At 33.1% G+C, this 18141-nt stretch overlaps 1 protein-coding gene and 1 long non-coding RNA gene across 5 annotated transcripts; one reads left to right on the top strand and one right to left on the bottom strand.

The window, feature by feature from the left end:
• Nucleotides 1-6102: 6102 nt before the first annotated feature.
• On the bottom strand, nt 6103-9148 carry LOC114375759 (transaldolase-like). Its single transcript, XM_028333616.1, has 5 exons — nt 9062-9148; nt 7075-7425; nt 6797-6985; nt 6505-6687; nt 6103-6354 (listed from the first exon to the last, which is right to left on the bottom strand). Exons 1-5 carry the CDS (start codon nt 9146-9148, stop codon nt 6103-6105), a joined length of 1062 nt encoding a protein of 353 aa, XP_028189417.1.
• An 836-nt stretch (nt 9149-9984) lies between these two features.
• LOC114393261 lies at nt 9985-18141 on the top strand. Of its 4 annotated transcripts, XR_003662518.1 has the most exons (9): nt 9986-10146; nt 10344-10422; nt 10567-10612; nt 10702-10803; nt 11530-11643; nt 13722-13877; nt 15923-16157; nt 16312-16409; nt 17883-18140. It is a non-coding gene; the product is annotated as an uncharacterized LOC114393261 (long non-coding RNA). The 4 variants fall into 4 exon arrangements; XR_003662513.1 differs by having other exon boundaries at nt 9985-10146; nt 15923-16409; nt 17883-18141; XR_003662520.1 differs by having other exon boundaries at nt 9985-10146; nt 15985-16409; nt 17883-18141.

The following is an 18141-nucleotide window of genomic DNA, read 5'->3' on the forward strand; positions in this document are numbered from 1 at the left end:
CTAAATTAAAGTAAATAATAAATACACTTTTCACATTAGATTAAAAAAGAAAAACCTTCGATCAATTATACATAGAGTCAATTTTATGTTTTAAATCAACAAAGTGACATGTAGAAAAATTAAAACCAACTTTACTAATTTGTAGGCATGCTTTTTTATAATTTTATTATTTTCTAAAAAAATTAAAAAACATAATTTCATTAAAAAATTAAGTGTAATTTTTTAAAATTAATCATGTATTATGTATTCAATAAAATGAATTATATTAAACAATAGAAAATATAGGCAGAAAAAGAATATAAATTTTAAAACAATTTTAAAAATCACTTTATTCAATATTAAATTTTTAAAAGAAAAGTATTTTTTAAAAATTTTTTAAAACAAAAAATAATTTTTGAAATAGAATGTTACCATGTATGTGTGCATCCAAGGCATTGGCACATTATTATAAAGGGAAATAACTAAAGTGAATTATAGATATACTTCAATTTCAAAATACATATTGTGTGTTATTACATTTTTGTTATTGTGTTGTGTGTTATATAATGCGGATACTAAGAGATATTGAAAAAATATATCAATTTTAACAAAAAATGTTGCAGGAAAATAAAAATTGTGAACACACAGGCGTGAAAGTACCTGTGTTTAATGGTCATTTAACGGAATCAAAGAAAAGGAATGAAGTTTTGATTTGTTGGGGGAGAAAGTCACTACTAAAAAAAAGGCTTTTTACGATACCAAATTTACGTCGGTTATTTAGGAACCGCTCTAATAAGTTGAACGGTGGCATTTTTGTAATTTTTGTGAAATAATTTGCATTCTACGACTTGCAATCTAAGGCGGTTATAAAAAACCGCCTTAGAATGTTACAGGCTATAACATTTACGCCGGTTTTCAGTAAAAACCGACGTAGAGTTAAACAAAAAAAAATGAAAATTAAACCGCTTCCCTCAACGTATTGTCTTTTCCTTTGAACACAGCACTGAGACCTAGCATTGAACCCTTGAGCATTGAACCCTGTAGACAGCCTTGTGACCTTCGATTGAACCCTTCACCATTCTCGCTTGCCCTCAACGTATTTGTTGTTTCAGTTTCAAGCATTGAACCCTGTAGACAGCCTTGTGGCCTTCGATTGAAGCCTTCGATTGAACCCTTCACCATTCTCGCTTTCCCTCAACGTATTTGTTGTTTCAGTTTCAAGCATTGAACCCTATTGACGAAGAAGCCCTGTACATTGAAGTGGACGAGGTTCAAAGTTGTCGGCTCGAACTGCCAGTTCGTGAAGAACAACATTAATCTCACTTCGAAGAAACCAGGTTACGTTAATAAGGTTGTTAGGTTAAGCTTCAAAGATATGGGGTGGTTCGTGAAGCAAGGTCGCGGGTTTGATAAAAAAATTTTAACGTTGATGTTTGCTTATGGTGGTTGCAAGGAAGACGCGTGCAGCTCATCGAGTTGTTGTTGAAGAAGCTGGAACCTTGTTTACAGGGCTGCAAACGGGTCAGTGGCCATTTCTGATTTTTTGTGTGGTTCATGGTTGTTGGAATGATTTTTTATCAGTAAAATATATTTATATTGATATATTGGTTAGAATGTTAGCTTCACATGATAAAACTTGCACTATCTCCTTCATAGCTGATTTCACCTATTTCATTTAACTTAAAGCTCCCATTGCTGTGCTTTAGTAGTTGGCGGCATTGTCTGCGGAGTTTCTCATACTCCTTTATGCATTTAAGGATTTAGCATAAAAGCAACATTATGTTAAACTCAACAAACAGAAGAGGGAAGTACACACAAATTAAGTTTTAAATGCTGGAGAAACATGATGGATCGAGCATGAATTTGGGGATCCAATATATATGTTTACCTATTTTGAGTTCTTATAGCATCTCTTTCTTCTTTTGTACTGTCCAAGTCATAGCTGTATAATTTGAATATGTAATCAGTAACCATAAAACATATAGAAAAGGTTGGGGGAAAAAATCTATTCACATACTTCAATTGAAATGAGCATTTTGTGAAGGAAAGTTCATATTTTACTGAAAATCATTTAGGACTTGCATTTCTCTCGTTTATGTTAGCATGTTGAAGCTGATAGGAATGGATTATTTTGTGGTACAACTCTCTGGTAACAGAGTCAGAGATGAATTAAACTAATACCCAGGATATTAGAGAGATCCTAGCCTCTCCCCATTCTCTAGGAGGCCAAACCTTTCCAAATTGATCAAATCCCCTCTTCTCTCAATCCCTGTGCTTATTTCTAGACAACATACCTTATCCAAACTATCTCACAAATAAAAAGGGAAATTTATCTCTTAAACTGTCAGTTAGTAAGCAATTCCATGTAAAGCTCTGTCAGTTTTGTAAGGATACCCTACAATTTGATTGTTCTTAAACTGTGTGCCTTCTATCATTGTTATTAAATAGGAGTTGACAGCTCAAGTTTCTGCTGAGACTGACCCTGTATCGCTTCTTCCAAAAGTTGTGTCTTTACTTTATATCCAGGTAACTACAGTTTTTATTTATTTTTTGCTCCCACCTCCCTTTTTCCATTATAAACATGGATACTTGTATGAATAGGTTTACCACAAAGCACTTCAAGCTCCTGGAAGGGCCATTTCTATTGGTATTTCCCATTTAAAGGTATGTTATTTCTGTCAATTGATTAAGTTGTGCAGGAAATCATAACTAGAACAACTAGTAATATAAAATTATAAATACCAAATAATGATGATATGGTCACCAACCTAGGAATTGCTCTTTTTTTTTTCTATTTCCACTAAATAATAATTTTAGTTGAGTTGAACGCCTAAGATCGACAGTGACATCAAATCTGTTGTAATTGTAATTGGAATGAAGCCTGCTGGTGTTTCCCATCCAGACTTCTTATCCATTATGATTGCATATCATACTGATAGAACCTAGATCCAAGCATTCTTGTCTTATAATTATATTCTTTTTAAGCTTCATAATTCAGTTATACTGAACTTTCAATACTTCTCCGGCAGCACCAAAGATACCTTCCTCAGTCACCCACTCAAAACAGTCACATTAGCAAAAGAAGAAAAGAAACTAATAAAATAAGACAAGCAGTCATACAACAAAAAACCAAATAAAATAATGTACCTAACCTAATAACACCAATATCATCTTTTTTTTAAGAGGTTATTAATATAATTAAAACATACAATTTGAAACTTCATATACAATTCCATTCCATTTGCAGAATACATGAAACTTACAAATAAGACTTAGCTTTTGAAAATTCATTGGCTAAAGATTCAACTTAAGTTTGTAGAAGGATACTGTTGGCACAAGAGATTCACAAAATTAGAAATAATAAAAATACACTCAAAAGAGAAGAAGTGAAAGTCTGATGTTCATTCTTAGAGCAGTTGAAATGCTTTGTATCTAATACATATATTCTCACAAAATAGAACAGTAGTTACTTCTACCCAAGAAGCTTAATAGCTCGTATACTGATCATAAATACAAAGCTTAAAACACACTCGAGCAAGTACTAGTCAACACACTTACTGAACATACACTTACTACAATGCATAAAGTATAAAAAATAAATACACTTGAATAAGCTTGATCTCACAATTCTTAACAGCCTCACGAACAACATGGAAATCACTTGAATATGCTTTGTCTTTCCATGCTAAACAGGATTTTCACCAATGACAATTGCTTATTTACTGTCACAATAAATCTCAGTAGCGTCCATCTTCTCCACTCCCAAATCAAACATAATTTTCTTCAACCAAATGGCTTGGTTTGTTGCTGCAGCTGCTGCTACATATTCAGCTTCAGCAGTAGATTGAGTTACAATGTCCTGCTTCTTTGAGTTCCAAGAGAACATGTGTGAGCCTAAGGAAAAAACATATTCAGTAGTGCTCTTCATGTCATCAAGGTTTCCAGCCTAATCATTGTCAACATAACCAAACAAACTTCCATTTTCATCGAGTTTAAACCAGATTCTAAATTGAGTTTCAAGTACTTAAGTGCTCTCTTTGCTACTACAAAATGTAACACACTTAGACTTTTCATAAATGTTGAGAGTAAGCTGGCTGCATATGTGGTCTAGATGAAGTGAGATAAAGCAAACTTCCAATCACATTTCTATAAAGAGAATCGCCCATCTTTTCAGCTCCATCATCTTTGGATAGTTTCAGATTCTGCACCGAAGGAGTAGGGACAAATTTGCAACTTTTCATTCTAAACTTCTTCAAAATTTCATAAGCATACTTTTCTTGATTCAGAAAAATACCAACTTCACTTTGATGCACTTCCAAGCCTAGAAAATAATTCATTTCTCATAAGTTGGATATCTGAAACTGATTTTGCATCTCCACTATGAGTTGTTGCACTTCTTGTTGATTATTGCTAGTCATTAGAAAATCATCAACATACACAGAGACAATTAAAGAGCCACCATCCAACAACCTTTTCACATAAAGAGTTGCATCATTTTCACTCCTAAAACCTTGACTGCTAAAGTAAGCATCAATGTTGTTGTACTAAGCTCTAGGAGCTTGTTTCTGCCCATACGAAGCTTTATGAAGCTTATACACCTTGTCTTATCTTCCTTTCACAACAAAGCCTTCAGATTGAGCTACATAAATTTCTCCAGTCATGTTCCTATTCAAGAATGCAGATTTGACATCTAAATGCCAAATTTTCCACTTCATTTCAGCTGCCAAAGCTACAAGAATGCGAATAGTGTTCATTTTTGTAACCGGAGAAAACGTCTCTACATAATCAATTCCAGGTTGCTGAGCATAACCTTTAACAACAAGTTTGGTATTGTATTTGTTAATGGACCCATTAAGATTCAGCTTTACCTTATAGACCCATTTAACTCCAATAGAATTTTTGTCTTCCAGTTTGTCAACCAGCTGCCATGTATTGTTGTCTTCAATGGTGGTCATCTCCTTCATAGAATGGTTCCATTGTTCAAACTTACTAGCTTTTTCATTAGACATTAGGTTCAAATCTTTCGGCTAAGAGAACGAAGACTTTCTCAACTATCCCACTGTATAGAAATTTCTCCGCTAACAACTTGATTTGATTCACAACCTTCATCAGTCTGGTCATGAAATCTTTTATGTTTTTAGCCTCATTCATCTTTAAGGCTTCAAACTCCCTCTTAAGGTTGAGAACCTACATTTTCTTGGTCCTCTCATTTCCAAAGAACTCCTCTTGAAGTTTCTCCCAAATCTCCCTTGCTGTATCCAAGTTGGAAATTCTCATAAAAACATCATCATCCACAACTGAGTGCAAGATGGTAAGAGCCTTGGCTCTTTTGGCAACTTGCTTACTATGAAATCTGATCTGAGCAACAGTTGGATTCTCTTCCAAAGCTGGTGGTTCAGTTTTTTCCATTGCTTTCCAAAGATCAAAAGCTTTCAACTGCCTTCTCATCTTCACAACCCAGATTTCGTCGTTCTTTCCTGTGAATACAGGAGGTGCTACTAATGGAACATTGTTGGAAGCCATTTAAAAAGTTGGGTATTCTAAAAAAGGATTGGGTTCTCTCAAACTCTGTTTTTGATTTCCAATTTCTCTCTACACTCAAGGTTCTCTCACAGTCCATCATGATCAAATCAACTCTAGATACCAATTGTTGGCACAAGAGATTCACAAACCCAGAAATCAGAAAAATGCACTCAAAAGAGAAGAAGTGCAAGTATAATTCATTCATACAACAGCTAAAATGCTTTGTGTCTAATACATATATTCTCACAAAATAGAACAGTAGTTACTTGTATCTAACAAGCTTAATAGCCCATGTACCCATCATAAATAGAAAGCTTAAAACACAGTCCAACAAGTACTAGTCAACACACTTACTGAACACACACTTTTACACTGCATAAAGCATAAAAAATAAATACACATAAGAAAATTCAGCAACTACATTAGAAATTTCAGTGCATTAACAGATACCATTTGTGCTTTTGAAATGAATATATGTTCATAGTCTTTTAAACGTGTTTGAATGTCAACGTTTGAAGTTTGATTTCCTCCTAATAAAAATTAATAAATTATTAATTAATATTTACCGTTAAAATAAAATAAATATATGTTCATAGTCTTTTAAACGTGCTTTTGAAATGAATATATGTTCATAGCCTTCTTTTGCATGCATTCAAGCACATTGTCAAAGCTTTTTGTGAAAGAATCCAGCACCTCATGTTCCAGTTGTGATCCAACAGAACTCCAATCAATCCCCAACTTCTCAATTTCATTGTAAATGTCTTGAGCCTCTGATACTTTTGCATCAAGCGTTCTTGAAAGAATACCATGGTCCATGAATGCGTGAAGAGCTTGTACTGAAAAGGTTGAAATCTATAGAGGCACCAAATAAACGCAAGGTTATTTCAGCAACCTATTAATGAATGATCTGAACTTTAAGCTTTTTCACACCAACATTAATCCATATTAGCCCACATGGCCATCCAGTCAAGGTAAAAAAATAAGGAAACCGATATAACTTACTGTATGTGGTCCAATAACAGAATTAACATAAAATGTGTCAGGGTAAGATGGATTTTTCACATTTGTTGAAGCCCACATCAACCTCTGCTTCTTGGCACCTCTATTCTCCAAGCGTTCCCATCTTGGACCAGAAAATTTTTTCTGGTAAAGTTGGTATGCTAAGACTGCTTGAGCAACCGCACCCTATAAGAATTGATATAATATTTTAGGCAAATGTTAACTAGTGCCCTTAGGGCATTGGTTAAGAAAACTAAAAGGGGAAAGGTTTTAAAGGCAGAATGCTTCACATTACCTTTCCTTTGAGATCAAGAGCCTCAGTAGTACCAATTTGCTCAAGTTTCTTGTCAAGTGTAACATCCACTCTACTGATGTAGAATGCTGCTGCACTTGAAACCTTAGAGAGATCAGTCATGCCACAAGACTCAAGGCCATCCAAGTAAGCATCAATCACTGCTTCATATTTAGGGAGGCAGAATATGAGCTGTTCAAATACGCAAACTATGAGCCTATTGCTGTTACAGCCAATAAGGATCAAAATTTGTGACATCAGAATGCACATAACAAACTTACAGTGGCATTTACACTTATCCCCAGAGAAATGACCTCCTTCATGGAAGAGATGGATTCATCAGTGGCAGGAATTTTCATGTAAACACATGGACTTCCAACCATATTATGAAGCCATTTTGCTGCCTCAGTTGTCCCCTTGGTGTCATTTGCTAGCTTTGGGGAAATTGCAAGAGATACATGTCCATCTTCCCCATCTGTTTCATTGTAAATTGGCTCCAGAAGTTTGCAAGTATCCTGTATGTCCTTCACAACCAATTCCCAATAAGCACTTTCTATGTCCTTCCCTGCCCCTACCAATTCCCTGCTTGGTTGCAAGTCAAATAAATAATATATTATACCCAAAAAGAAATACTACTAAGCAACAGTTGCATATTCCGGATATGAAAGAAAACTGCAGATCTTATTTTTACTAATTGAGATCCAACAAATTGTTCCTTTGACAAAAAAAAAAAACAATACACTATGTCATCGCATATTAAAGTGCCCGATCCCACAAACAAGTCAATGAGAATGAATTTATCTTTTTCACAACTCACAATTTGCCCCAAGAACAAATAACAGAATAACACTTATTTAATTTCATTGACTGAAAAATTTGTTTCCCCTCTTATAATTTATCTTTTCCCATTAAGTGAATTCAGCTAGATGGATGAAACACCAAAAATCATGTTATATTATATGCCATTTAAATATAAATAATTAAATTCTACCTCTATTTCTTTTTATAAGGAATAAATGAGTGTATCTTTATATCCTAATTATAAGAAATATAGATGTGTTAATCATGTTTTTAGTTCCTTTTACAAATTTCACTCTTAGTTCATAATAAAAAAAAAATTAGCATTTTTTATCTTTATATTCTTGCTCTGTTAACAATTTTAGACTTTGATGAAGTAACAATGTTAATTAATAATATAATAACCACACTTTGTTGCATCATCAAGGAGTTTGACGAGCCAATTAATCAATTATGTGTAATTTTTTTGTAAAAGAAAAAATATTTTTAATCCCTAGTTTGTTCAGACATCACATCACATCACATCAACTAGTTGGTGAGACCATTAGAGATTAAAAGCATAGATCGTTCTTATGTTATCAATTAATACAAATTTAGAGATTAAATTTATTCATAATACGGAGTACGTGAGTGTTATTCAAATATTTCTGTATTTTTAAATTATTTTGTGTATATAAATTTATCGATGAAATGATTATTTAGAAGCAATCCTTCCAAACCTAGAAGACAGACAAGGAGATAAATTTTTTAACTCCATGGTTTCACAAATGAAAATCATGTTCAGGCTGGAATTGTTATCAGATGAATTTTTTTCAAATAAGAGATTGTTGTTCAAATTGTCCATAAGATGTTCATCAACTTGTTCTACAAATGGCACAATCTTGAGCTCCAATGCTCCATCAACGCACTTTCTTTGACATTCAAATTTTTTTGATTGCCTAATCAAAATAATCCTTAGTACAAGGAAAATATTGTCAAAAAACTCATGGTTCAACTAAGAACCTGCTGAAACTCATGATTGTTTGTCATATCACTTAATGTTGTCAAAATGTTGAACTATATGTATATATAAATGTATTTGCCATGTCCTGATCTGGTTTGTAGTATTGACACGATTATTTTGAACCTAATATATTTTTGTCTTTTAAATGTAGGTTGTGAAGCTTCATTAAAATACTGGGTATGTAGACAACACACCAGCACAAAGACTGCACCAGGTCATTGGTAAGCATAAGCTCCTATTCATCAATATTTTCTTTGCTAGATTTGAAGATACTTTTGATAAATTATGCTGCTACCACACTTTCATTTTCCTAGCAAGTATCTTAGTTATTTTTGTTTTTAAGTGGACGAAAACACAGGTATTTATCAGAATGTTGTTATTTTGATTGCACTGCCTAACAACTTAAGAAAGAGGTAAAAGAAAAAATGGAATAGTTTACAAAAACTGTGTTAAATTTTAATAGGTACATGCCTGAAACTTGGGTTTCCATGAGGCCACATGATGTTTGTCATGCTTTCTACATTTTCATAGACATTTGCATCATCAATGCCCATACTTTCAAAAAGTGGGACCATATTGGCTTGCCCAACATAACCATGATAAGGCTTCTTAGACACATTGAGTATCTTTGTTTGTAGAGGGAGATCAAAGAGCTCTTGTAGTGCAGCAAATATGGCTTTGCGAAGTTCTAAAGGAACTTTTTCAAAAATTGCTTCAAAGCAACCATAATCTACTAGTGCCTTGTGGACTTGGGATTTTATTGCCTCCCAATTAGGATTGTTGGCTTCCAATTTGAGGTTCCAGACAAATGTCTTTTAAGACAATTCTGCATGATGGAGACAAGGACAAATTTGAGTCCTCATTTGAGTTTTTAAAGTAACAGGATCACATGGAGAGAGAGGCACACACTCTTGCAAAGATTGCATGGGACAATTTGTAGGTCCCTATTTAGGATGAGGATCCTAAATAGGAAGCTAACATGCACAGAATCTGATCTCTCTATGTACTCTCTCTGAATCACCAACACCTCTCTTACACTCCCTCCCTTACTCGAAGTGTGGCCGTTCCAATACCGACACACTTGACACACTCGAGACTTGTTCGTCCATTGTTTGGGATTTCTTATTAGACATGTGACAAAAATTAGTTTTTGTTGGCTTAAACACTTAAAATGTTGTCACTTTTAAACAACTAATACACTTCAAAATCAAAGTTGATTTAAAAGGATGAATATATTATCAATTTAAATATTGTTATATTTATCCATATTTTCTTTAGTTAGAATGTCGTTGTGTTGTGTTAGAGTCTGTGCTTCAAGGCTCTCTCTCTATGCATATGTATGTATATTTATGCTTATATTCTCTCTCTGTAGCTGTCTCTGTATTGTTTGTGTCTCTATCACAATCTCTATTATATAAATATATGTGATGAGTGAAGTGTTTGGCCTTTGGACGCTATTAATTGTGTGTGCGTTTGTTTGTTTGTTTCTAATGATGACAGGTAAAGGGCAGAAAAGTGGAATCGAAAGGGCTCCACTCTGTTCCTGTTTCAGGTTCGTGTGATTTTAATTGGGGTACTTGTTTTGTGGTTGTGGGTGTGATTTTTTTTCTTTCTATATTATATATAGATAATTTGAAAAGAAGAAGTGATGACTACTGAAAGGGTACTAGTGGTTTTGTTTCTGCATCGTCCTTTGTGTGTTTTCTCATCAATTTGTTTTTTTGTTATTGTTTTTTTTTCTACTGGTAGGAGCTCCGGTGATTCTTCAATCTGGGATTCCATTGCCTGATAAGAGGACTCTGGAATTGATACTTGACAAGCTTCATAAGTATGTTTCGTTTCCTGTTTTAAAGTTCTTCTTTGGGTTTGGTGTTTAACTGTTTATGGCGATGAGTAATTGCATTACGGTGCATCCTTTTGGGTACTGTTTTGTTTTCTGACTTGGGACTACTGGGGGTATCGATGATGGCAGGAAAGACACTTATGGTGTGTTTGCAGACCCTGTTGATCCAGAAGAGGTATGTCGAATTATTTTTCCTGTGAGTTGTTAATCTTGCTTTTGGAAGACACCCGAGTTGGAAGTTTAAATTCTGTTTTTGACATGTAGCTTCCTGATTATCACGATGTGATCAAGCATCCCATGGACTTTGCCACTGTGAGGAAGAAGTTGGGAAATGAATCTTCTTATACTACCTTAGAACAATTTGAGGTATGCAAACATGTCTCAGTTGGTCACATTATTGGAGTAATTTTCTTTGTTTGTTTGTGATTTCAATTGTTTTGCAATTTGGTACTGGATTTGGTCCTTGGATGTTGATTGTGCTCTTCTACTGAGATATTACTTGTATGTGTTTGAACTTGATATACTTAGAATGCTCAGATGTGAGACCTGAGACTCAAATTTAGGCATAGCATACCCTGCTATGTCTTTTCTTTGATGGATTCAGCAAGGATGATTGTTGTCAATGATTTATCAGACTATCAGGTAAAAAATGTGGGTTGTTAGTGAGTCAGCCTCATGTAGTTAGTACTTAGCATGTAAAGAAAACATTTGGAATGATTAATTTCTTGATTGATTTAGCATATTGTCAAGTTTCAACAGGTCTTTTGTTGTATTACTAAATAGGGACCTAAAAAAGAGGATCCTTCTGTGAATTATGGGTTTCATATTTGCAATTATGAACTTGGGATTATATTTACTTTTCAAATCCATTTGAAAGATACAAACTTTTGGTTCATGTAACCCCTTAAAACAGCCTTTTCCTTTCCACCCCACAATCTCCTTGCCATTGGTCTCTCCACAGTAGTACCACTTCTGTTGGTCTTGGTTTGAACTTGGAAGTTTCCAATTTTGAACCAATAATGGTGGTGACAATGATGAGTTGGCCTCCATGGCCACCTCTCTCATCTAAGAAATTTGAAGTAGTTTTCATAGTGCGCAGGCTTGAAGGGTCAACAAGTATGGAGAAAGCTGAGGAGGTGAAGTCCAAGGTGGTTGAAATTAAGTGGAAGGAACCACTTTGTTAAATTTATGCTAACAGTCTCCAGTGTGAGTTCCTTGTTAAATTTATAATATCCACTTTGTTTCTTATTTTCTACTATTTATTTATTTCAATTATAATAATATTAGTTCCTTTTTTGGTTGTTACACAACTGGCCATGCATTACGCATATATTGAAATTTCTTCATATATATATATATATATATATATATATATATATATATATATATATTAAATCTTGGGTTGTCATCATTGGTCTTTTATGCAGTAACAAGACTACAGTGCCTTTCTTAGTTCTGGAGGTGTTTCATAAATTAAGGTTCTTTGATGGCCATTGGCTATAATTGAACTTTATCTGGGTTGGGGACTAGGATACGCTTGGTAGCTGGTAGAATTAGAACATGAAGGAACCATGGTGAAATGCCCCTTTAGGCATTCCTTGCTTGCACATTTGTCAAGCATGATTTGAGGCTTTTGCTTGAAACCAATCCCTACCTCTGAAATGAATCATCGATAAATTACTCCATCCTTAAATTAAAAAAAGTAACAATATAACTAAAAGGAGTAAATATGTACTAATTACATAACATAACATTACCTTGTAAACACATGATATATTTATTTCTCAATGTGATTCATAAAAGTCATTAAAGGCATTTTCCAACAGAAAACTGAAAAATATATCAGAAGTGCTGGAAAGAGAGGGTCACCTTAAAGTATACGAAGTCAGCTTCTTTCCTTTATGATGCAAAGATATAACAGCACTCGTGAGTTTTAGTGTTTGAAATGGCACTTTCCTTCTCTTTTAATAAGGCACGAGTTTTTAAGACATGAAAAACGGGTGGAAGTTTATCCCATATATATATATATATACACACTTTCAAATACGTAAGAGACAGAGATTGCAGAAAACTGTGACTGACCCTTTAGAATTTTTATTGCCTTATGAACAGGTTTAGTTTGAATAGAAAAAAAGTAATACAAATAATTAAACACAAATGAAAACAGCAATAACTAATAATGATAGTAATTTATTAAATATTATTTTTTTCTTTAATTAAACATTTATGTTTTTATGTTAATTTTATATATTGTATAATGATCTTGTCACCTCTTATTATAATTTAAATTTTTTACTGTGCATGTGTATCTATATTTATATTTATAAGATTCATGTCTCTTGTTGTGTCCTTGTTTATTAGGCAAGCTTTTACTTTTGATTTCTTGGGTGTGAAACTTACCAACACGTAAGGGAAGTAATTCCCTTATAAATGCACCTGGACATGAGAATATGCCCTTAAGATAGCTGGCAGAGGAGGGGTTAGTCTTGACTCAAGCTGTCACTAGAAAATCTTGCAGAACAAAAAAGGAGAAAGACATCCTTTAGAATGGAAATGTGATTTAATAGAATTTTCTTGGCATGAACTTTTTCTGATCAGTTATTGATCTATCTATCACCTATTTATGGCCAAATGACTTAAATGAGCTTGTAGAACATGAAGTAATTTGATGGGCCATGAAGCACATGAAATATTTTTATTCACACATGGATAAAACAAAATGGAGCATCTTGTGCTATTCCGTTTTGGTTTCACCCTTTTAGAGGAACTAAAATATATATCATTTTTAACCTCATGTCCTACTCCTAAATGTTCCATTCCATTTTACCAAATGCTATCAATTGTCACTGTGTTTGGAAAGACAGTTTTTTATTAGTTGCAATTTTGGTTCTGTTATGAAAAAATATTTATCTTTTAGGATTAATAAAACAATTTGTTATGACAATTCTCTCTTAAAAAATTATTCTGGGATCTGATTCTTGTATTCATTCATGAGCTATTATCTTTCTGGGTTTTGTTTTCTTAGAAAAAGTTATTGTCCTTCAGTTCAGTATTCTTATCTTTCACTATTTGTTTTTTAAAAAATTATTTTACAGTGTTATTACCAATGCAGTTGCATACTCTTGTATGTTTGACTAGCATTTTACAGCATTTCAACCAAGAATTTTATTTATGCTGAAATTTAATTTAATTTAATTTTTGGAGTAAATAACTAAGATCCAATTCCTCATCTTGCTTTTATATAATAGTTTGAATTTTCTTTACTTTCTTTTGTACTGAATTAGGTATATAAGCAAGGGCCAAAAACCAGAGCTTATGTAGCTGGTGTTACATCAATAAACTTAGCTGAATACGTTCCTGCAGCTGTAGATAAAGAGACTGAAATTGTAGTTCCTTTGAATGTCCCTGGCACCAATGATATTACTAATCTCTCACTTTTTGTAAGTTCTTTTTTGCTCCTGCCTTTTCTTTTTATGCTTTGAAATTGATTAGAATATTATAATTGAGTTCGATTTTTATGCACTATCAATGTAAGTTATTGTACACTGTCAACCAATAAGAAGTCGTCGCTGGTATAACTTAGTTAATGTAAAAATAAGCAAACTTATCATACATGATATTTTGTGATTAGATGATAGTGTAAAAACCTTTACACCATTAGTGTATGCACTATTTACTCATTATAATTACTTTTAATGATTCTCTTGCCTAACTGGATTAGATGCACAACCTACTTCCCTGATCCAAAAAGAGAAATTATATGGAACTTCATCTGTGTTTCTTTTCAGAGAAATTATAATTACTTTTAATGATTCTCTTGCTTTTTATTTTAATTTCCATTGCTTTTTGTCTTTCCTGGTAAACTTGTTGGTGAATTGATTCCAATGTGCAATGTTGAACAATTCAATATTATCATTTGATGTAAAAAAATTAGTTCTTATTATGTGATGCTCATTGCTTTTCAGTCTTATATATAGTTTAGTTCAAATAAGGCCATCACATGATGGTAAAGTAGTCGCTGTATAAGTTTAGTTTTTAATCACATTTTGAGAAGCATAAACTCTTTTTCACGAGGTTGATAAATTTGGCTATCATTATAATAAATTGAACCTTTGCATATGTAAGGATAAATTTGTGTACAATGACCTTCATTTATATCTTCATATAGCGAGGAGTTTTTTGGCACTGGGTACATTATTAGACAGCATATTGGAAACCTTGATGGTGCCATTCAAATAGCAAACCACTCTTTTAGCTGCTTAGTGTCACGTAGAAATAATGGTTTGAGTTACGAGAGAAAATTTAACGGATAAATTTATTATAGTTTTTGCACATTTAAAAATAAAATTTTAAATTCAGTATGAAAGTGAGGGTATATACCCACCAAAATTATATGAAATTTAGTGTGAGAACTGAGAAGATAGATTCCCACCCAACAATGTTATGTAGCCCTATTCACTGCTCTTCAAGAAAGCCAGCCATGTGGTTTATTCTGATGGTGGCTTGTATGGGGATCTAAGAAAATTATAGGCAAGTGCTCCAGCTATGGATCAAACAATTGGACCAACTACGTATATCCATAACCATTGGTAAACATGTTTGATAAGTGCCGGACCAATACTTCTTGCAGGGTTCATGGAAGCCCCTGATACAGGCCTGCATGCAATTGCAAAACCAATTTCAATTTTAATTAGAATATCAGACTCTCCAACTATTCTTAGTAGGACAAACCTTATGTGCAGTTACTTAAGTATTTTTAGCATTGTTGTTCCATCATAATTAAAGTTTCACCTCAATAATTTATAATGCAATATTGGCAAAGGCTACGGTGGACAAGCTTCGTAAGTGACTCATAGTGAACGAATTTTATTAACCGTAGGATTCATCTGACTTTTATAGTTGCACTCTACACCCTCCACACTGGATCTTTCTTCCCATTCCTTTCTCTCTCAATCCTCCACCGGCACCGTTTTCTTCCATTTTTACTTCTGTCTTTGTATTTTAGAACAGCCTTTAAAGCAATTTAAGTAAGTGTACATGGTTCTTGCAGGAAAAATGTGTTTTTAACATTTATAAAAAAAATGTGAATATATAAACAGGAAAAATGTGACAAGAAAAAAAAAGTGAGATCTGCTAATTATATTGATTGTATTTTTCACTTATTTACCTATTTATCTCATAACCAAACACATTTATTTTCATTACATTTTTTATTGCATGTTTTTATTTATTTTTTCTATTTTTATTTATCCTATTTATTTTAATTGTTTTTCCTTAATCAAATAGAATCATGAAGTGTCAAGAAGGTATAATTTTGTTGGTTGAAGGAATGTATGAATTATTATAAATCTCGTTAATCAAGTGATTGAATATAAATGATTATTATGTTGAAGTTCAGGTTGAATCGTTTGAGTATTACTTAAGTTTAATTATTAAGGGAAATAATTTTTTAAGTAATTTAAGTAAGTGTACATGGTTCTTGCAGTGGCATAAAATACAAAATATCACAACTAGTCCATCATTTGTTCCTGAATTTGAGGAGAACAGTTTCACTGTAGGGAGTTGGGAGCAAAAAGAAGTCATTAGCCGCGATGGACAGATGAAGCTCCATAAATATATATTTTATGAACATGCCTGAATCATAGACAATAGAAATTGCCATTGCACTTAGCAAGTATGCAGTTGGATTTAGATGCATTTGACTACCTTCCACTTGAAAGGTTTGGCCACCCAATTTTGTGTTTTCTTTCAAGAAAATGAGAAATTTACTGCCTCTGCTGCAAAGTGCAAACTCTTTTTTTCCCCACCTTTTTTAAGGTTCTATCTCCTTTCTATACCACCATGCATAACTGTTTTAACTGTCTTTTTACTCAGATACTAGGGAAAGCATCGGGTGGAGGAGTTATACCAGTTAGTGCAGTTCTTGCAGACAAAGATGTGATGCTTTGTATACAACCGGGACAGCATGGAAGGTTTCATTTTATTATAAATTTATAATTTATTTTAGTCTGCTCCTTTTGTTTAGCATTTTCTTGTCTGTAGTTGTCAAACTTTTGGATTATGACGGGCATCTGTTTTCATCCTTAAAGCCCTTTATTTGTCAGATCATGTGAAGAGACAGAACTCTCCTTTCTGTTGGAACCTGGAATCTTATAATATATAGTTTGTTTTAGGCTTAAATGCAATTTTGGTCCCTCTATTTTAAAATAGAGATATTTAGTCCCTCTGTTATAAAAAAATTCACAACTTTAGTCCCCTATTTCAAAATAAAAACATTTGGCCGGCCTATTTTATAAAATTTTTAATTTTAGTCAAATTCTCAATTTTGCCTACGTTTTTATTTTATTTTGATGCAATTGAATCCTAGACCTAACATATTCATTCAAGATATCATCAAAAAATTAGTTAATTAATTATAATGTAAGAAATAAATGAAACAAAACGTAAATAAAATTGAAGACTGTACCAAAATTGGTAATTTTTTTTTAAAAAAAAATATGAGGATCAAAATTGTGAATTTCCTAAAATAAAAGGACCAAATGTCTTTATTTTGAAATATTGGGACTAAAATTGCAGATTTTGTAAAACAGAGGGACCAAATGTCTCTATTAAAATGGAAGGATCAAAATTACGGATTGAGCAAAATAGGGGGACCAAAACTGCATTTAAGCCTTTGTTTTATTTTGGGTTAGGGATGTTACTTCTGTTCAAGTTGATAGGATCATGGGACAAAATTAGACTACTCCATTTGCAAAAGCTATCTGTGAACAGAACCATTTATATTTCCAAAAGAAAAACAATTGACTGAGATGAGAATATTTACTGCACCGTAAATTCCCATAAGTGATTCTTTGGAGTTTGTAGCTGATGATACTTACAAACACTGGCTTGGTCATTCATATTGTACTTATGTGTGCTCATAACTTCTAATGGTAGGAAGTATCTGAAAATAAAGATAAATATTATTAGAATATTGGGATTATTATTGTGGTAGGATTCTTATATGTTCCATTGCTGCTGATAAAAAAAATGTTCCATTGCAAAGTCATTATGGATGTAAGCACCTACGTTCAGGACAGGAACTGTAGCATCACCAGCACATTAAATAGTTAGCTATTTTTATTTCAATGCACTTAAAGAAAATATTTGATCCTTCAAGGATGGTAAAATCATTTCCTATTTGATGGAAGGTCTCCAGGCTGACGAACCTATTCAAGAGCCCTCAGTTTTCTTATTAAACTGAATTCTTCGTTTAAGAACTTTCAATTGCTATTTTTTTTATAAAAAAATTCCATCCTTTGTGTACTCTGGAAATTTTGCATTCATTTCTTGTTTATGTAAATAGCCAATAATTTCATTTAGTACAATACAATTCAATGTTATTAAAGTATGAAAGCTAAGACTAATAATGCTGAAGCTTTCTTCTTCTCTGTTATTGTTCACAGTACCTTCGGTGGAAATCCAATGGCCAGTGCAGTTGCAATTGGCTCAGTAGAAGTGATAAAAAATGAGAGACTCGTTAAGAGGTATCAAATGCATTGCCAAATCTTATATTGCCAATACATACTTATTATAATGCATACTTGAATAGTTCAATCCAAGTCTTGACAAGTATATTTTATTCATTTCATCAAGCATCATCAGCATCTGAAATAAAAGCTTCAAAACTAAGGCCTAGGTTCTGGGAGTTAATATCTGTATTAA

This window comes from Glycine soja, chromosome 2 (genome assembly GCF_004193775.1).
Source record: "Glycine soja cultivar W05 chromosome 2, ASM419377v2, whole genome shotgun sequence".
NCBI lineage: Eukaryota > Viridiplantae > Streptophyta > Magnoliopsida > Fabales > Fabaceae > Glycine > Glycine soja.